The 20863-nt window shown below is 49.1% G+C and overlaps 1 protein-coding gene across 3 annotated transcripts in view; it reads right to left on the bottom strand.

The window, feature by feature from the left end:
• The window catches only part of RALGAPB (Ral GTPase activating protein non-catalytic subunit beta), a 2268266-nt gene that overhangs the window by 466087 nt on the left and 1781316 nt on the right, over nt 1–20863 (bottom strand). For all 3 annotated transcript variants that reach the window (XM_078652319.1, XM_078652321.1, XM_078652322.1), the window contains one exon: nt 1182–1347. In XM_078652319.1, the coding sequence (XP_078508445.1) occupies nt 1182–1347 (166 nt within the window). The remainder of the gene's footprint in view (nt 1–1181; nt 1348–20863) is intronic.

The raw sequence follows: 20863 nt of genomic DNA, 5'->3' as shown, positions 1-20863 counted from the left end.
AATGCAAAAAGGACAACTGATGGACAGAATGCAGAAAAATGTCATACATTCACCAAAGTACAGAGATCTGGGCCTAAATCCATCGTTTTATTGCTCACCATGCCATTTCAGTTTGGACCCAGCCATATGCAAATCAGTCTTGAGCCTGTGCCCAATGGGAACAGTCCAGCTTGAACTGCCAGGCCAGGTCCTCCCTGGACTGGAAACAAGCATCCTTGGATTGCATTAGCAGGGCATTCTCCGAAAGACGTTGGAAATGGAGACAGGGGGCCACGTCGTTGAGTGGAGATCTACTAGAGAACCGAAGGGAACCCGAAGGAGTCTCGAACAGGAGCGCAAGAGATTACATCTGAACCCGTCTACGGAAAAAACAATCTTAAGAAGGCGTTGATGACCATGCACAGTATTACCAAAAGGAGGAGTCACACAGCCTCGTGACTTGAAGAAAACGTCTTGGAACAAAAACAACTTGTAATCATCCGAGCCCAACACTAGATGGCGGACTTATGCAAAACATGCGTATCTACAGAACACATGCCCAAAACATGAGCTTTCTTTGTGATATTCCTCACAGTGGCAGAGAACCATAAGACATCATTCGTTGATTATTATCAGACTTATTCTTTAAGCATTGCCCTCATCAGGAAGACCAAAATAATGAAATAGGGGATCACAATGTATGGTCTGACTAGAAGACTTCACATGCAGAGCTCTCAAGTTGTTCAGCATTAGGATGCATAGCTCATCTGTTTGAAACTTTGTATCCGGTACTTGCAGTTTGGTTATCCCCCCTTATAAATGAGGGACTACAAATATAAGCCTGCAAATTAAAAGTCAAGACAGATTTTTTACTAACAGAACAGAGGGCAACCTCAGAGCTCTGCACAGGTGAAACTCACTGGGGCATCTTATTTCTTGCATCAATTGGCGTAGATCTGAGCTGTAAAACTTTCCTACAGTTGGAAGCACCGCAGCACTGTAAATTAATTTACTAATCTGAACGACCACCATGCTTAATTCAGTTTATGTGTATCTTTGTCTAAATCATTCAATTCTTCATCCGTTCTCCTAAATTACTATGTACACACACACACCTATTTGAATGCACTTCTTACAACTTGTCATCTGTCCTTTAAGCATGAACAATGGTTGTATTAAGTTACCGCTATTTTAAATCTTACCTTTTTCTTGTACTACCTCATCATCGCAACTGTTAATTGACCAACTGGTTGATACATGTCCCGTCCAACCAGGGTGTTTGCCCACATTAACTGGCCAACCAAGAGATAATAAGAATTCTAGGAAATGTGGCTGAACATTACTGGAAGACTCTACATTCTTCAAAATCTGAAAAGATGGCAATGTAAGTTATAAAAGGTAAGAAAACGTAAATGGGTTATTTCATCAGACAATATAGACAGTACTAGCACAGTGCTGTGTTCATAACCTTTTACGCACAAGATTAACAAAACTGTTCTGTGGGTAAACAAAATATTTTGTTACTTTAGGGCTTGGATAATCTTAGCAGGAGCACAACATTTTTTTTGCTGCAGTCTCTCACATATTCTATTGCACATTTTTCACTTGCTGGCAGAATAGTCTTGGGTACAGTATTGGAATAACAGAACATATCCTTCACACTATAATACATTTTGAACAGAGCAAACGCCTTGCACTGGATATAAAACAATGTGTAGGTTAGTGAAGATGTGCTTTCTGAGATGAGTTTCAAACTCATATGGAACTGTTAAATAATGGTCAAAATGATATGAGACATGGATTCAAATTCACCCTCACCAATTCAGTCACTGCTTATTAATACTAGGAAAACACAACAAATCGAATAGCTACACTCTTAAGAAAATTAGCAATAGTTGTTCTCTTCTGCTTTAATGTTCTCATTCTGTCTGTAAGCGTCAACCCTGGTAAGTTGCCTGTCAGAGTGAACGGATTCTTCAATCCTCAATGATCATTTCAGAACGTATAGTTCAAAGGATTACAATCTAAAATTAAAATTTTCAGCTCACACTTTTCAGAATCAGTCTGGACAGGCATTCCATGCACGAGCTCCAACAGTTACAGGGAGCAGGAGCCTCTAGGTTTCAAGTGAGGCACTTTATGGACTTGAGAAAAAATCCTACATGGTATGGACTCTACAGCAGACACTGTGAGCGTTTACAACAGCATGGATATGCTACTGGGAAAGACTGCAAAAGCAGAATGTAGCAGCTCTGTTCGAGCTGCATGTCTACAAGGACAAAAGGTTAACCAGACAAGATGGTGAGAAATTCCTCCTGGGCAATAAGTCCAGGGGGAATAAAAGTACAAAGTTATTCAATTTGTTGTGATGATTTTCCATTGCCTTTTGCCTAAGAAAGTGAAGGAAAGGTGTTTATTGGTGGTATACAAAAGAACTTATAAAATCTTCTTCAAAGTCATGCGGAAAAAGGGAACATATGAATGACGGCACAAACAACCCTAAGTGAATTTGCATAGTATGCACAACTGCTCCCTATGGAGGCAGGCAAAGTTTATTAACCAATACAATTCAAAGCAGTTTAATAAATTCATAACATCCAAGCAACAAAGTTCCCCAAAAATAAGAATTTAGTTGAATTAAGGAATAAAATCAAAACAAATATTACTAACACAATACTAAATAACCTAATCTTTTGAACAGTAAGGACAAAACATTGATCACACAGAAAAGGAAGGGTATCCTTTTTGAAGAAAGCATAAAGTCGACTTGGCCGTAAAGTTTCTCTGGAGTTGAGAGAACTGGTGCATTATTCCTCTATGTCTGCATTCTGAGACTACCAAGAGGCTTGCCCAATCCACTATAGAGTCCTAGTTCATTATTACATTAGTATTTAGAATGCAAGTGGTAAATAATTTAAACAACATTATAGATTTGTATCAGGAGTACAGGATACAATTGTTCAATAATCAGCGAAATAATATATTTTTTCTTTACAGTACGCAAGGGGATGTCTTATTGGATGTCCTCGAATACTAGAAGGGCTATTAATGTCTGTTGACTGATAAGTCATGCATACAGCTAGATGCTCCCAATGGCTAAGAGCAGCAACTAATGGTTTAAGGTCTTGATGACCAGCGTCAAAAGGAACAAAAAGAGAGTCAGATTTGTGAAATGCAGATGTTTTTTGTAAATATATTTTCCGTGCTCTTCCTACATCTAAAGTTTATAAAGATCACCTCAGCCAAATAAAGAAGGCTAAAAATAAGTAAGAAATATTTCTTGGTTATAACTGAAGTGAGAAACAACTTTAGACAGAAAGGTAGGACAGAGATGAAGTGCAAGTCCTTCATGAAAAAAGCAGAGATAATTATCAGAATATGGAAAATCACTAATCTCACCCAATCTTCGTGCAATAGTTATTGCAACTAAAATACAATCCTAATAGAGAGGTTTTTAGTGGATGTTTCCTCAAAGGTTCAAACCAGATACAACAAACCAATGTAATGTTTCTAAGATTACATTACTGGAATGGATATAGAGGCACTCTTTTTTTTCACAACAATTTTATTTGCAGGATCGGGCAAAAAAAAAAAAGTACGTGTGGCTCCCCACATTCAGGAGAACACCACCGAGCATTGTGTTACATGCATAACATAGGACTAAGCGTCCGACCAAATAATCAAGAGAAAGCAATTATAAGTGGAATACAACTATGCCCTCCCCTACCCCTACTTACCCCAACTACTCAACCCTCCCACCTCCACCCCTGTGCCCCCCCCTACCCTCCTTGCACGTGCGTATAGATAGCTTCAGCATCCACTCATGATGCGATACTCGTGGCGTAATGCAAGGACTCGCAAGTAAAATGCAACTAAAGATCTTCCTCCAGGTCAGCTGGTGGGTCTAGCATCAACCCCCTATACTCCGCCCATCTCTTCCATATCTTAAAATGCTTGCGGGGACAGCCACGTGCTTCAAAAATCGGTCGTTCCAGGCCCATGCAAAAGTCCATACCGGCTCTCCAGGCACACAGGGGAGGAGCTCTCACATCCTTCCAAGCCCGGGCCAGGTCTCTTTTGGCCACCACCAATCCCAGGAGCAGCAAATGACGTTTATAAGTGTTTCCACCAACCCCCTCTAGGATGTGGAGTAAGCCCAGACGATGAGTGCGAGGGAGAGTCCAATGCAGTACCTCAGACAGGCAGCCCCACACACCCCTCCAGAAGCCCACCAGCCTAGGGCAAGACCAGAACGTGTGGAGCAAAGTGCCCACTGCAGCTCCGCATCGCAAACACTCCGGGGATCCAATCAATCCTGCCTTCCACAGTCGCTCACGGGTGAAATAAGCCCTATGGAGAATTTTGAATTGGATTAGTCTAAATCGTATGGCAATGGCTGCCCCCCTAGGGGGCTCCAGAGCCTCCCTCCAATCATCCTCATCGAGGGGGCCGATATCAGATTCCCAAGTCGTCTTTAGCGGAAGAAGGGTGGAGGAACAATGAGTGACGAGTGTCTGATAGATGCGAGAGACCTTCTTATCTCCCAGATCACCCATAAAGACTTTCGCCTCAACAGGACTAAAGTCAGGTAGCGAAACCATATTGGCAATGCTGGGCATGAGTGAGTGGCGGAGTTGTAAATACCGAAAAAATTCAGATTGGGGCATGTTAAATTCGATTCTGAGTGCTTGAAAGGATTTGAGCGTCGCTCCGGACATTACGTGTCCTAGCTGCGAAATCCCAATCGCATCCCAGCCCTCAAAACCAGATAGGGCCGACAATTCGGGTAATAGGCCATTGCGCCACAGCGGCGTCTCCGCGGTCAATCGGCCCCACCAGCCCATGCGGCGTAAAGCCTGCTGCCAGACAGCAAACACGAGACTCGTGACCCTCGGCAGTTCCCGGCGTAGGCGGGCCGAGTAGAGGATCGTGTGGAGTGTATTGTCACCCATCAATGTACGTTCCAGGGCATAGGCTGGGTCCCCGCTGTCACTGTACCACCAATCGTTCAGGATAAGCAGATGAGCGGCCTGGTAATAGGAGAGTATATCCGAGGTGGCCAGGCCTCCGCAGTAAGTGGACAAGAAGCACGTACGTAGTGCCACTCTGGCCGTTCCCCCAGCCCATAGAAAGCGGCCCAAGATCGAATTGACCTGTCGGAACCACTGGGGTGCAATTGGATAGGGATGATTCTGCAATTGATAGAGGAGACGTGGAAGTGCAACCATCTTAAAAATTGCGGATCTACCAAAGATAGAGAGGGGCATTCGAGACCATGTCTTGATATCCGTCTGAACTCGGTCCCAAACGGGCACTATGTTGCGTTCCCAGACAACGCTGGGTAAGTTCGACAGAAACACCCCCAGATATTTTATGCCATGCGTAGCCACCTGCAGTCCCACCATCCAAGGATCTGTCTCAGTATCTCCGTTTAGCACCCAGAGGGTAGATTTACGTAGATTCAGGTAGAGGCCCGAGACTTCCCCAAAGATTCGCATAATTTCTAGTACACGCGGTCCCGAGCGCTGCAGATCGGTGAGAAAGAAAAGGACGTTGTCCGCGAAAGTGCGATCCTATCCGATAAGCTGTCGTTCCATACAAAGCCCCGCATTTGCGCGTCTATACGCACCCATGCAGCTAACGGTTCCATTAGTAGAGCGAACAAATAGGGGGAGAGCGGGCATCCCTGCCGGGTCCCTCGGCCAATTCGAAACGTCTCCGACACCGCTCCCGCGACCCGCACCGAGGCCGTATTATCCGTATACAGTAGTTTGATATAGGACAGGAAGACCGGGCCCAGATTGAGACGGGGCAAAAGAGCAAAAAGGTAAGTCCAGCTGACGGAATCAAAGGCTTTGTTAATGTCTGCTAGTAACAAAGCCGCCTGCTCCCCGGTGGTTCCTATGGCACCAATCGCCGCCTGTGCGCGTCGGATGTTATGGCACGTCGCTCTACGAGGCATGAACCCGGCCTGGTCCGGATGTACCAGGTCTGTGATATACGGGGACAGACGATTCGCTAGAGCCCTAGCCAGAACCTTAGCCTCTATATTGAGTAGCGAGATGGGGCGATATGAGTCGTGCCTCTCCGGAGGTCTACCCGGTTTCTGAAAAACTACAATTTCGGCATGGCGCCAGTCTCGGGGCAAAGTGCCTCGCTCACGCGCTGTTTCAAGCGCCCGGTGATAATGGGACCCCAGCTGTACATGAAACTTTTTATAAAACTCACTCGGGTAGCCACTTGGGCCAGGGACCTTTCCGGTATTAAGTTGTCCCAGGGCATCGCTCAGCTCCTCAGCTGTAAGGGGCACATCAAGCGCCTCCCTGGTTTCGTCCGACACCATCTTGGGGGGAAAGTCTTCGATAAATTTGGTTACCTCATCAGCCGATAAACGATCACATGGGGCGTACTGAGTAGCAAAGTATGCGGCAAAACTCGCTGCCAGCTCAACTGGGTCAGTAATGACCTCACCGTCAATGGACGTGAGTCCCGGCAGCGTAAGCGGCTGGAGGTGGCGCTGACAGAGTCTATGAAGCATCGTACATGACTTGTCTCCCCACTGGTATATTCTACTACGTGTAGCTAGCCATGCCTGTTTCGCATCATCGAGCAGGACAGATGCGTAGGCTTGCTGAGCCTGGAGAAGGAGTCGTAACCCAGCCTCATCTCCCCCCATGCGGTGCTGCTCCTCCAAGGTTTCCACCTGTGCTGCCGCTTCAACGATCGCTTCTCGCCGCTTGTGCCGGGCCGCGGCACACCACGCTATATCTACTCCCCGGATAGTGGGCTTCATGGCCTCCCATACTACCCCGGCGTCAATGTCCCCCACGAGATTCTCCCGCCAATACAGGTCTAACGCTTCCTGCAAGTGTGTCACATAGGCTGGCTGCTGGAGATGCCACGAGGACATCCTCCAGCGAAACGGTTGGCGTTGTCGACAGAGTCCCACCCTAATCGACACCGGGGAGTGATCGGACAGACCCCTAGGCAAGATGGCAGCACTCTTCACCCTACACAAGCAGTCGCCAGGCACAAACACGCAGTCTAATCTCGAATAGGAGCCATGTACAGCCGAGACATACGTATACTCGCGTGTAGTAGCGTGCATATGTCTCCAGGCATCCAACCAGCCCAGTCCCTCAGTCATAGCACGCAAACGGGTGTGCGCGGGGGAAGGGGTAGTCTCAGCCACCTCTCGGCGCCGTTGGCGATCCACACTCGCATCCATCACATCATTCCAATCACCGCCCACCACCGCCAGGGATTCAGGGATGTCCTCCCATACCGTGAATAGTTTCTCAGCCAGGGCCCATTGCAGGGGGGGGGGGCATAGACACTCCAAAAGACCACAGATTCAGTGCCCACCATGCCCTTGACAAAGACATATCGACCCTGAGGGTCAACCCATTGCTTCTCATGGACATAGGCCACCCTACGATGTATTAAAATGGCCACCCCCCTGGATCCCCGGGAAAATCCGGCATGAAACACTTGATGGTAGCCAAACCTCTGTAGACCCAGCACTTTCGAGCCCATCATGTGGGTTTCCTGGAGTAAGAGAACGTCAGCACTCTCATTCTTCCCCCATCTCAACACCGCCCCACGCTTGATTTTATCGAGCATCCCCCTGACATTCCACGTGATCACCCGCAGAGACGCATCGGGAAGTCCATGAGTCTTGTCAGCCATAATCAAGTGGGACCCACTCAATAGAACGTCGTCGCCATTGCCACTCATCGCACACTGTAAGGAATATTATAGCAAAACACACGTGCAGTCCCACCCACCCGCCCCAAAACCCCCAGATAACACGACGAGCAACTCTCGTCCCACCCCAAACCCCAGAACCAACCATCAATTGAATGTCATCACAGTCTTGAATATGTTGCAGTCCCAACTCAGTGGCTCTGTCTCCGGCCACTCGTACCCCACCTCCCCCCACCCTATACCTCAAAAAACCATGAAGTACCTGTCGCGGCATGGGTGCCCCAGAGTCCAGAACAGAGGACCCTGAGCCAGCCATGCCAATGGATCCCAACTCCCCAGAAAACAGCAACCTCATCACTCCTCACCCAAAACCCCCCACATACGTGGGAGAGCAGTGGCCCCTTATGTAAGTTCCCCGAGTCCCCACCCACAATCCCCCCCCATGGTCAGCGGTCCACCACAATCCCATCTTGAGGCAGCCATGGCGCTACCAGCTTGTCGGGCCTCAAGAGCCCATACCACGTCGGCCAGGGCCTGTAGCAACAAGAGTACAGAGGGGCGCAGAGGCTTCAGATTTGGCCGTTATCCAATTGAGACTGGTCTGATTCTTCGGTCCTACTACCAGCCTGGGTACCGCTGAAGGAGGCCGACCGCTTACGTGACCTAGATCGTCGGTTCCGCTTGGTCTTGGTCACCTGACCACTTTGCTCTTGTGATGCCCCCCTCGAAGGGCCCGGATTCAGCCCCGGCTGAGAATTCGGCCGGATCCTAACTGTCTCATCGGTCCATTTAAAAAGGTCCTCCGGAGTATCGAAAAACAGTGTCCGCGATTGGAATATCACCCTCAGGCGCGCTGGGTACAACAGGGAGTACTGGAGTTTGAGACCCCGCAGATTCGCCTTGGCGTCCATGAAGGATTTGCGCTGTTGCTGTACCAGCTTCTTGTAGTCAGGGAAAATCATTATCTTGCGATTTTCATAAAGAAGGGTCTCCTTGGTTCTTGCTTCCCTCAGAATGGCATCCCGGTCGTGGTATTTCAGAAGTCTAGCAATCACAGCCCTAGGCCGCTCGCCCTCCGGTGGCATCTGTGACAAGGCACGGTGTGCGCGTTCTATAATGAAGCAAGTAGATAGAGCCTCCGGGGGCAGCCACGTTCCCAGCCACTGCGTGAGGAATTGTTCCATATTACCCTTCTCACATCGTTCCGGAAAGCCGATAAATCGGAGATTATTGCGTCGTGCGCGCCCTTCAGCATCTTCCACTCGAAGCGCCAGACCTCGCTGCGCAGTCTCCATTGCCGCCATCTTCTTCTTGAGTGTACCCACATCGTCCTCCACTACCGACACTCCGGATTCAGCCTCCGTGATCCGCGCCACAGCATTCCGCAGGTCTTGGCGCAAGAGGGTGACATCTGCGCCCACTGCTCCTATCTTGGCATCTAGCATATCCCTTGATTGGGTAATGGCCGCCATTAGTGCCGCGTTGTCCGGTCCCCCTCCTTGCTGGCCACCTCCTGACGGTCCAGGGCCTCCACCCGGCCCGGTGAACTTGTCAATCGTCACTTGTTTGGTGGGGCCGCCACCTCCCCTGGTCATGGCTGCAAGGCCCTCGCGAATTGCCCACAACGCACACCGAAATGGCCGCTCAGGGACCCCAATCTCCTTCTACCAAGTGTAACAGGGGAGGTCCGCGCGAAAGAAACTGTTACTCCAGTGGGCCCCGGACAAAGTTAGCTGTGTAAAAGTTCTGTATCTAGGCACGGTCTAGGCAGGCCCCGAAACCAGCCCTCCACCTGCCAACAGCCGAGGGCCCCCAGTCCCCCCGTGTACTAGGCAGCGTCTCTTTTCCCCACTCAACCCACGGGCTCCACAGCAACGGGCCGCCCAGAATCAGTGCTGGTATAACAATGAAGGGTCTCCTGTGTCCGTAATGCAGTCCAGCCAAGGCTCACGCAGGCAACTTCTCCCTCTGCCTGATGGTATCCCTCGTGGCCCTGGACTCGTGTCGCTGCTCAGGTAAGCCGAAAGCGGACCACCGGATCTATTCCCATGCTACCAGCGGCCCGCAGGACTTTGCTGCACCCCTCGGGTACAGCAGGTTTAGTGGCCCCCACCACGGACGTCCAGGGGGCCCCAATGCTGGTACTCATGATTCTTCTTCTGCCACAGGGCCCACCTACAGCCGTCCTGCCGTGCTCCAGGCCTTCCTCAGTGCAGGAGCAGGTGGGGGTCGTCCCAAGGATGCAGCGCTGAGGCCTCGTCTGACCTCGGAGGCGCCCCGCGAACCAGCGCGAGCCCCAGGCGGGCGTCGCGAAACTCGAGGCCCCCGGCTTCTCGGGCGCCCCCAGGCCGCAGCGGCCAGCAGGATGGATTCACGCCTCTCCGGTGTTCAAACGTGCCGTTCCGCACTCAGGGCCGGCGGGCACATGAAGCGGGCGACCCGCAGGGCAGCCCCGGCGTCCACCGGCCGACAGGGCGGTCACTCCGCACCGGCGGACCCACCGCGGGTATGCCCAATCAAGTCCCCGGCTTCTCAGCCGCGCGCCGGGCCGCTCCTCCTTCGCCGTCACCCCGCAGCGCCCGAGGCACACAGGGCTCCGCTGACCACACCGGAGGGATGTCGACAACTCCAGCAATCGTCGCCGCACTCTGGGTATGGTAGGTAGGCTCGGGGAGCAGGATAAAAGAAGGATGATTGCGCGGGCAAGCGGGAGCTCTAGAAGGCTGCGACCGCCATTGCCGCTTGCCAAGCCACGCCCCATATAGAGGAACTCTTATCTCAGAGTTAACTATTAAAACAACAGACTTTTATGGTACTGAATAGCTGATTTAAAACAAGCATTGAAATTGCAATAGGTCTCGCCTTTGATTAAGTTAAAGCCATTTGCTTTGCTAATGGTATTGTATAGCAAAGCAAATGGCTTTCACTTAATCAAAGGCGAGACCTGTTGCATTTTTAATGCATTAAGTATGGCTAGATGGAGAGCTCTATTCCTCAGCAGATTGGCTTGGTACACTGTCTGGTGATTAATGTATGACCTGACCTCAGTTTTTTGGCCGTCATCCTTTCCGGTTGTATGGGCTGCTGTTAGTAGAGTCGATGTTGAGCCGTGGACATGAGCCACTCTGGGAAATTAAGTGCCTACTTTTCTTCAAGTCGGTAACACTGGAGACCTAAATACCTAACCGACAGAGGAAGCCTGATATTGAGAGGGCATGTTCCACCCTATACCCCAAATTGGCTGGTATAGTGGCTACCTCGAAAGGTGCTCTAGACACTTTCCCGGCTTATGAAGCTCAAGACTCTATAGTGTCCAGCTCTCCTGGGTTCCTATGCGCTCCCTTCGTCGCATCTGGATAACTATGTGACCAAAATCACACCCAAATAAAGGCTGAATCCCTGCCCACAGCTGCATCCAGGCCACCAGCCACGACAAGACTGAGCCCCTGATCCCAACCCACACCGGTATAATGCCCACCCCTGTCGCCCTCTCCCACTACAAGAGCACCTCTCAACTCCTATCGCCTACACGATGAGAGGAGGGTGTCACCAACGAACTCGCAAGTGGCAGGAGCACAGTATAGGGCTGCACCCACGAAGAGGGCTCTGAAATAAAAGAGGGCACACACACATGTGCGTGACATCAAAGGAGAAAACACAAGCCCTAAAAACACGAGGAGGGCTCAGAATAAAAAAAGGCAAAATGCCTGTGTGTTGACATCAACGGAGACAACACGCACCCTGAAAACACGAGGGCTCAGAAATAAAAGCGGGCACGGAGAGCAATGCTTGGGAACTCAGCGGAGACAACACACGCCTAAAAATACAACACGCTCTAAGAAATAAAAGAGGGCACAAACAGCCGTGAGTGTGCCACCAACGGAGACAACACGCGCCCTGAAAATCCAATGAGGGCTCAGAAAAAAAAAGCGGGTAGAGAGAGCAAAGTGTGTGAAACTAGCGGAAACAACAGACGCCTTTGGGCACACAACACGGTCTCAGAAATGAAAGCGGGCACAGAGTTGTGTGTGTGTGAACCCAGTGGAGACAACACACGTTCAGATCACACTGTCATGTGTGTGTGAACCCAGCGGAGACAACATCTGCCTTTAAAACACAACAGTGTGTCTCTGAAATAAAAGCGGGCACAGAGCTGTGTACGTGTGAAACCAGCCGGGCCAATCCGACCAGTTCTCAGAGAAAGGACAATTAAAACTGGTCATCATCACCATCCGCCGCGGGAGCGCTTTATCATTCTGCTCTGCGCCGGTATCACGTTCCAGCAGTGTGTGGCGAGGGCGGATGTAATTAGGCGCCAGGCCAGGAAAAGTAGGCGGGTAATGTGCTTCTGATTGAGTTTATTAGAGCATGGAGCTGTGATGCCCCCAATTCATCGCAGAAGGGACGTGTTTTCCCAGTAGAATAAAGGCAGCCGACAAAGCGACCTGGGCCAGGCCCACACTCCGCCAGCATTTTACACTTCACGCATGCAGCACTTACAGAACAAGCGCGGTACCGCAAAGGCAGCCGTGTGTTTATTTTCGCATCGCGCTTTCACTTTAAGTGAAAGCACAATGTGAAAGTAAACACGCGGCTGACTTTGCCATAGCAGAATGAGAAAAATAAGTGCCTACAGACTAATGAAGGAGTGTCACGCAGCCAGTAAACGATCCAATCCCGGTGGGCGGGGCTAAAAGGAGACAAGGCGGCAACAAGGAGGGAACTAAGAAGCCTCCTTTACAATGAGAAGCCAGCCTTTTCCATGGAAGATGACGCTACCCAATTAAAAAGATGGGGGGGCTTCAACTTCGCCTCCGAGAGCTTCGGAATCCGTATTGATTCCAAGAAGCCTTCTGCATGGCAGAGAAGCGCATGCGCTGCTTTCACCAGGCCGAGACCTAAAAAGGCAAACCATGAAACACACCACAAGTGAGGAAAGAATTTGCAAATAACATGAAGCAGGTCTCTGTTGGTCATAGACCTTTTTTTCCGTAGCAGATATCAAATATTTACAACTAAAGGGCTTATAACATTTGCAAAAATAAGTAAAGTGACACTAAGTTTGTGGAGATAATTCCTTAGACGGGCAATGCAGATTGAGGCTGTGCCATATCGTCCCAAAGGAATGTCTCAATGGCAAAGAATATAGCTTAGTCAAAATTTGGTGAGTAGTGCTAATTTCCATGTGTGAACTTCAGCATCAAGAGAGGGTTCATGGCCCAATTTGGTCTGCACCACTAATAGGTCCTAGTTCTAGAAAAGTGCCCCTTTTTGCATGATTGCCCCCCTTACTGAATCCACAATTGGCACATCTCTGGCCAGAGGTAAGCCCCTTGTAAAAGGTACCAAGGGCACTGTGACCAGGGAAAGCCTCTTGGGGCTGCAGCACCTATTGTGCCACCATTAGAGGCCCTGTACCTTAACACCCACACACTGCCATTGCAGGCTGCATGTTTTGGTGCAGAGGAAAGTGAAGAGTTGACATGGCACATATCAGTGTGTATTAATGAGAACAATGGTCCTTAGATTTAAGGATTATTAACATTACAATGGCATATAGACTCCAATCAGTACTATATCTGAGAGTTTTTCAGTACCCAGCCGGGCCTGACTTTTTATTCAAAAATTAAATATAAATACAACGACCAAGCGAGAGGTCTGATTAAGGAGCTGATAGGGTACAAGCCTGTACCTATCCAGAGCACACTCGAACAAGGTTCGGGGGTGGGAAATTGAGAAGAAAGAAAGGGTAAAGAATTTCAGGCAAAAAGAACATGGGAGCCAGTTGTCCCTTGCAACATTAATACTCTTTCAAAGCAAGTTCAGACAAACAATAACTGTAACAAAATTGACACAATAGACAGGTTACAGAATTGAAAAAAAGTGTCGACGGCGTTTCGATCCCCGGGCTCCTATTGAACTGGGATCATCATCAGGACTTTATAATGTTTTGCCTGTGAGTACTTTTGACATTAGCCTGTTCAAAGTGGGAAAAAATGGGAGGAAAAAGAAAGAGATTCTTTTTTATATAAAGCACTTGTATCCGGTACTCTACACACGCAGTCACATGTGATACATGAACTGAAATGCATCATACTCTTGGATACAATACAGAATGGCCTGAATCGCACTGAGGATTGGGCTGGTCTGCTCTAAACCTCTTGGATAGCTTACTTTAAAGACTGTTTGCAGATACAGATAGAAACCAAAAGACTATTCATAAATGTACACGTATGGAATCTATGTAGGATGCAATGAGAAATCAATTTCAGTTTGTTTTGAAGTAATGCTGAATACTGTACATCACATGTACTGTTTGCAACTGTACGCTGGAATTAGAAACATTCACAAAGTGTCCAAATGTTTATAATGTTGGTCAAAGAGCATGACCTAATTGCAGTGCATTTTCCTCTACAATGGATCTTAAGTCAATCTAGATGCATGAATGCGGGCACTTAGACACTATTACCGCCTATACCTGTATATACTAAACACCATTTCAAGATGGCCGCCACAGTAAGACGTACCCTCACTCCCTCTTCCCTTTCACTTAAATGCACCAAGCCGGCTAGTATCTCACTTCCGGAGTATCGCCGAGTCAGCTCACTGCCATTGAGCACACCGATTGAATTCTGCTCGATTCTGGAGCAAGGCAGCATCGTCTGCACGCTAAAGGTAAGGGTGAAATGATGCTCCCCGTGCCTTGTTCGTAGGAGGTGGTTTATAATTTAATTAATTAGAACCCCGTTTTTCGCAGAGTGGGTAATAATTGGAAATCCACCCCGTGTGACCTGTACTGACACGCAACTTTGCGGCATGGAAGAATCCTTCAAGACTGGTGACAATATTATGTCTACCATGTAGGAATAGAGGTAACTATATACACTGATCGCACTTTGCCGGGCACGCTAGAAATGGCACACATGGGAACTGACCCGTTTTTCAATTTCAGGCACCGTCCGATCCCTCCTGAATATACACCATTTTGATTCATTGGAACGGAGTAACCAAGGCTCCGAAAGGTTTGTCTTACTTACGCATAACTTGGAATCACAATAAGCACTTAGACAACTCCCACGTGCCACATGATAGTCTCGCTGGTAGCTCTCCGCTGGCGCTTCACGACCTGCATGTACACGCCACAACAATCCGGGATCCATAATTTGACACCATCACTCCGGTCACATTTACGCTAATATCTGATAACTTTTATTAGATAGTTTGATCGATGTGTTTTGAAATTTAGAATTTGCGGGCTCACGTCATGAATGCATGAGGCAGGCACCAACTATAAAGAGGATGTCGTCATGAACGGGTTGTTCGGCCACATGAGCACTAAGGCATGAAAAGGAAGAATCACATGTGACTGCGTGTGTAGAGTACCGGATACAAGTGCTTTATATAAAAAAGAATCTCTTTCTTTTTCCTCCCATTTTTTCCCACTTTGAACAGGCTAATGTCAAAAGTACTCACAGGCAAAACATTATAAAGTCCTGATGATGATCCCAGTTCAATAGGAGGCCGGGGATCGAAACGCCGTCGACACTTTTTTCAATTCTGTAACCTGTCTATTGTGTCAATTTTGTTACAGTTATTGTTTGTCTGAACTTGCTTTGAAAGAGTATTAATGTTGCAAGGGACAACTGGCTCCCATGTTCTTTTTGCCTGAAATTCTTTACCCTTTCTTTCTTCTCAATTTCCCACCCCCGAACCTTGTTCGAGTGTGCTCTGGATAGGTACAGGCTTGTACCCTATCAGCTCCTTAATCAGACCTCTCGCTTGGTCGTTGTATTTATATTTAATTTTTGAATAAAAAGTCAGGCCCGGCTGGGTACTGAAAAACTCTCAGATATAGTACTGATTGGAGTCTATATGCCATTGTAATGTTAATAATCCTTAAATCTAAGGACCATTGTTCTCATTAATAGTAATTTGCCCAAGGTCCTTGATACTTTTTGGGTTCCCTTGTTTTTCTGTAAAGACATATCAGTGTGTGCCATGCCTACACCCACTGCCTAAGGCCTAGGTAAGCCAACCCTCTAGCAGGGCGTACTAGCCCTCAGGTGAGGGTACATTGGCATGAGCCCTGTATCCCTTCAGTGCCTAAGTCCATTATTAGATATCCTAAGTGTAGTAAAGTCAAAAAAGAGTATATAGTCTGGGAGTTGGTCATTACGAACTCCACAGCTCCATCATGGCTTTATTAAAATCTGGTAAGTTTGACAGGGGAAGAGGATAAATTGGCCCTGGTTTCTTTGTAAAATAATAGCAGGTTTTTAGATTCTTCAAAGATTCACTATAGAGCGGGTGAAAGGGGGCATACAAATTCAATAAAAAAGGCTCGCTCATATGCAGAGGGCTGCAGTGATGTTGCTGACATGTCGACCCCTGGGCGTCATCTTGATGCAGACTGCCATTCCTTCGGAGTGCCACTGGCACGGCCACTATGCGCACACACCGCAGGTTCCAATAAATATATACTGTTCTGATAAGGGCCTGAGCAACTGGCATGACAACCAAGAAGGTAGTCACATAGTGGCACAATAAGGAAAAGAAAATGTAGCAGCACCACTGATCTTGGAGGCTCCTCTCGAATCATCCCACAAATTGAGTAGGAACAGGAGCAGGAATAGACAATTAAAACATAAATCCACACAAAATGTAAATGCTAATGCCCCCAATAAAGTCTGAAAAAGTGTCCATAACTACAATAAACTGTGCAAAACACGCTACATTAAAACCAGCACCCAGACACACACAGTAACATTGTTCTATTAAAACTAAAATCAGCTCTTCTAAAAAATTACATTAAAAAAAATGCCTCCACGAAACAGACAGCACTGTGTGACTTACAGAATTAAAAGGGTGTTGGTTTTAGGGCTCATATGCAGGGCAGGTTCCATTAAATACCTGCTCTGCTGAGCTGGCTGTTGAGCAATAAAAGGATGGCAGCCAAATATTGGCACAATAGGGAAAAGAAAAATGCAGTACCACAGGTCAGAGAACCTTCCCTCGAACCAGTCGGCAAAATGAGTAGAAGTAGCATGAGAACCAGTGCTTTAAATGGGCAGGTACTATCAAGTACTTAGTACCTGCACTTCTTTAATAAGGAAGGGATAGTACCAGCCCTACTCAGCACTGCACCAAATCTTTCAATGAGAGAGTACCGGAACTTCAACAGCAAACAGGCACTTTCTGACAAGGAGTACCTGAGCTTCTAGATTTCCATTTCAAGGACTGATGAGAACAATGTTACCATTACTATGTTACCACAACTTACCATGTTATTACCATGTTATTACCATGTTACCATGTTACCTACCTGATCATATATGGATTGGTGTTATGTCTGTTTTTATCATCCATGTTATTACCTTGTCACTGATTATTATATTGTTCCCATTATCTCTGTTTACTCTGTTGCCCCTTCCCTGTCTTTGTGAAGCGCTCTGATATCTGTAAGGATCTTGTTCGCGCTATATAAAACTTTGAATAAATAAATAAATAAATAATGTTCACAACCCATTGGTCTGAAATGTCTTGGAACCCAAGTTTGTGGAAAAAGGAAGACAGCCTCTAACAGGGTTAAAATCATTACCAGTCAGTGACACTGTAGTCCTGGTACTATGTGTAGTATAGTAAAACAGGACTAATAAATAGGGTACAACCCTTTATACCACTTCCTATGGGGAGGAGTGTGGGGAAAAAAGCATAATTTGTGCTTTGAGGTGCCTTCCCTTAAAAGGTGATTGGTTATATTCATAGACCAAGTCAGGGGCGCGGAAGGACAAAGTTGTAATGCACAAGTTACTTACCTTCGGTAACGATATATATGCAAGAAACAGTAGTTAGTATTAGATTCCTTACCTTAGAATACCCCCAGGCGTCAGACTGGATCCGGAAACTTTTGCGTAGCAGTACCCTTGCGCGTCGGTAGGCGTCGTCTGCGGTTCCGCGTCCGTCGTTGGCGCCTGGATGACGTCGCCAGAGTACTTAGACGCCGCCCTCGCGCGCTGACGCCAGTTCTTATACACTGCTTTTCCGCGCCCGAAAACGCAGAGCCATGATAAAAACCAACACTGGTGCCATAAAAACTAGGGCCCTGAAAGGGGATGACCCTAACCCTAGACATCGCTTCGCAGAACGGAGAGGATTGGTGGGGCGGTAAGGAATCTAATACTAACTACTATTTCTTACAGATCTATCGTTACCGAAGGTAAGTAACTTGTGCATCTGAAAGAAACAGGTTAGTATTAGATTCCTTACCTTAGAATAGATACCCCAGCAATACCATCCCCGGTGGTGGGTCTGCGAACCAGTGATCACACCAGAAAGTCCTGGAGAACGGAACGGCTGAAAAAGCCATCTCTCCGGACTTGGCTGTCCAAGCAGTTGTGTCTTGCGAACGTGTGCAGCGAGGCCCACGTAGCTGCCTGACAAATGTCCTGCAAGGAGACTCCCCGGCCCAGGGCAGTAGTAGCCGCCGTGGCCCGTGTGGAATGGGCACAAAGCCCTACAAGGGGCTCCTTTTGAGCCAAAGGGTAACAAGCCTTGATGCACAAGACGACCCATCGAGAAATGGTTCGTTTGTGCACCGCCCGTCCCTTCTTAGCGCCCACGTAACCAACAAAGAGTTGGTCATCCACCCGGAACTGGCGTGTGCGATCCAGATAGATTGAGAGCGCACGTTTTGGGTCCAGACGGTGGAGCCTCTCTTCCTCTTTCGAGGGATGCGGAGGCAGAAAGAAGGTGGGCAAAGTGAAGGACTGCCCAATGTGGAAGGCTGTGACTACCTTGGGCAGGAAAGAGGGTCGCGTCCGCAACACAACTTTGTCCGGATGGACTGAAAGGAAAGGAGGCTTAGAAGAAAGGGCCTGGAGCTCACTCCTTCTCCTGGCAGAGGTGATGGCAACCAGGAAAGCGGACTTCAGAGTAAGGAGGCGAAGAGGACAGTTATGAAGTGGCTCAAAGGGAGCGCACATCAGAAAAGTTAGGACAAGGTTCAAGTCCCACTGAGGCATCACGAAAGGAACTGGAGGAAACATATGAGAAATGCCCTTCAAAAACCTATTTACAACCGGGGACTTGAATAAAGAGGCTGATCAGGTAGCCTTAAGAAGGCGGAAATGGCCGAGAGGTAGCCCTTCAGAGTGCCCAGAGCAGAGCCCTGCTGGGCAAGAGAAAGAAGAAAGAGGAGAACCTCTGAAAGAGGGGCAGAAAGGGGATCCACGGCCTTTGCTGTGCACCATGCCACAAACTTGTTCCACCTGCAGGCGTATACCGATTTTGTGGAGGGACGCCTGGCTGCCAGAATGACATTACAGACTTCAGGAGGAAAGTCAAATGGCCTCAACTGCCGCCGCTCAATCTCCACGCATGTAAGAGGAGACTGGACAGGTTCGGGTGGAGGACCGTTCCCTGCTGCTGCGACAGAAGGTCCTCCTGAAGAGGCAGACTAATCGGGGGATCGACAGACATGCTGATCTTCTTCAGCACTCTGGGCAGAAGTGGTATAGGCGGAAAGGCGTACAACAGACCGCAACTCCACTCGCGACGAAAAGAGTCTCCGAGCGAGTGCTGCCTTGGAAATTCCAACGGGCAGAACTGATGACATTGCGCGTTCTCTTCTGTGGCGAATAGATCTAACCAAGGCTGTCCTCACTGCTGAAAGAGGCCTTGTGCCACGTCCGAGTTCCGACGCCATTCGTGATCCATCATGTACCGACGGCTGAGTTCGTCCGCCTTGGCGTTCAGGCAACCTGCCAGGTGTTGAACCACCAGGGTCACGCCCTGGTGTTCCAGCCACTGCCAGAGGCGCAGAGCCTCCTGGCAAAGGGTCCACGACCCCACCCCGCCCTGTTTGTTGCAGTACCACATGGCGGTGGTGTTGTCCGTGAACACCTGCACTACACTTCCCCGGACAGAGGGAAGGAATGCCTTCAGTGCAAGTCGAATAGCCTGCAGCTCCAGAAGGTTGATATGGAGCTGGGATTGCGCCGGAGACAACAGTCCTCTGATCTCCGCCTCTCCCATGTGGCCACCCCAGCCCTGGAGGGACGCGTCCGCCACAACTACGTGCTCCGGTTGGGGAAGGGAGAGGGATCTGCCGCTGACCCAATCGCGGTCCGTGAGCCACCGCTGCAACTGTCTTGCAGTGCCCTCCGAGATCAAGACATGGTCGCACAAGTTGCCCTGGTGCTGGGCCCACTGAAATTTCAGGTCCCACTGCAGAGCCCGCATCCGCCACCTGGCGTGATGCACCAGAAGGATGCAAAGGCCATCAGCCCCAGAAGCCGCAGCGTCAACCTGACCGAGACTCGGGATAAAGGCTGAAAGATCGGAATCAGAGCCTGACTATCCCGAACCCGCTGTTCGGGAGGATAAACCAGAACCGCTCCGATGAAGAGGAGCTTCTGAGAGGGACACAGGTGCGACTTCGGCACATTGATGGAGAACCCCAGCAGGTGAAGGAGGTCGGCCGTAGTCTGGAGGTGGCTGACGACTGTCTGGGGCGAGCCCGCCTTCAACAACCAGTCGTCGAGGTAGAGGAAGACTGACACCCCTAACCTGCGCAGATGAACTGCGACCACCGCCATCACTTTCGTGAACACCTGTGGGGCGCTGGTAAGGCCGAAAGGGGGCACGGTAAACCGAAAGTGCTCGTGGCCTACAGTGAACCGCAGGTAGCGCCAGTGGGCCGGCAGGACGAGGATGTGGAAATACGCGTCCTGCAAGTCCAACGCTACCATCCAGTCTCCTGGGTCCAGGGCAGCTAAGACCTGAGCCAGTGTCAGCATCTTGAACCTCTCCTTCCGGAGGAAGCCGTTGATGTTCCGCAGGTTTAAGATAGGGCGTAGGCCCCCTTTGCCCTTTTTGGGAACCAGAAAGTAGTGGGAGTAACAACCACACCATACTTCTGGCCCAGAAATGCGCTCGATGGCCCCCTTGGCCAAGAGGGCCGTAACTTCCTCCCGCAGAAGATCCACGTGATCCCCCGACACGCGGTGGTACTGCGGTGGCATGGCTGGAGGGGGTCGCCTCGAAGGGGAGGGAGTAGCCCCTTCGGACGATTTGCAGCACCCACCTGTCCGATGTGATGTCACGCCAGTGGAGGAGGTGATGGCGAACCCTGCCCCCCACTGGCGTCTCGTGGGCCTGAAAGCTCGGACTAGGAGGG

This window comes from Lissotriton helveticus, chromosome 7, assembly GCF_964261635.1.
Source record: "Lissotriton helveticus chromosome 7, aLisHel1.1, whole genome shotgun sequence".
Taxonomy (NCBI): Eukaryota; Metazoa; Chordata; class Amphibia; order Caudata; family Salamandridae; genus Lissotriton; species Lissotriton helveticus.
Note: the sequence above shows the minus strand (reverse complement) of the source record. Positions and strands in the feature narration are given on the sequence as shown.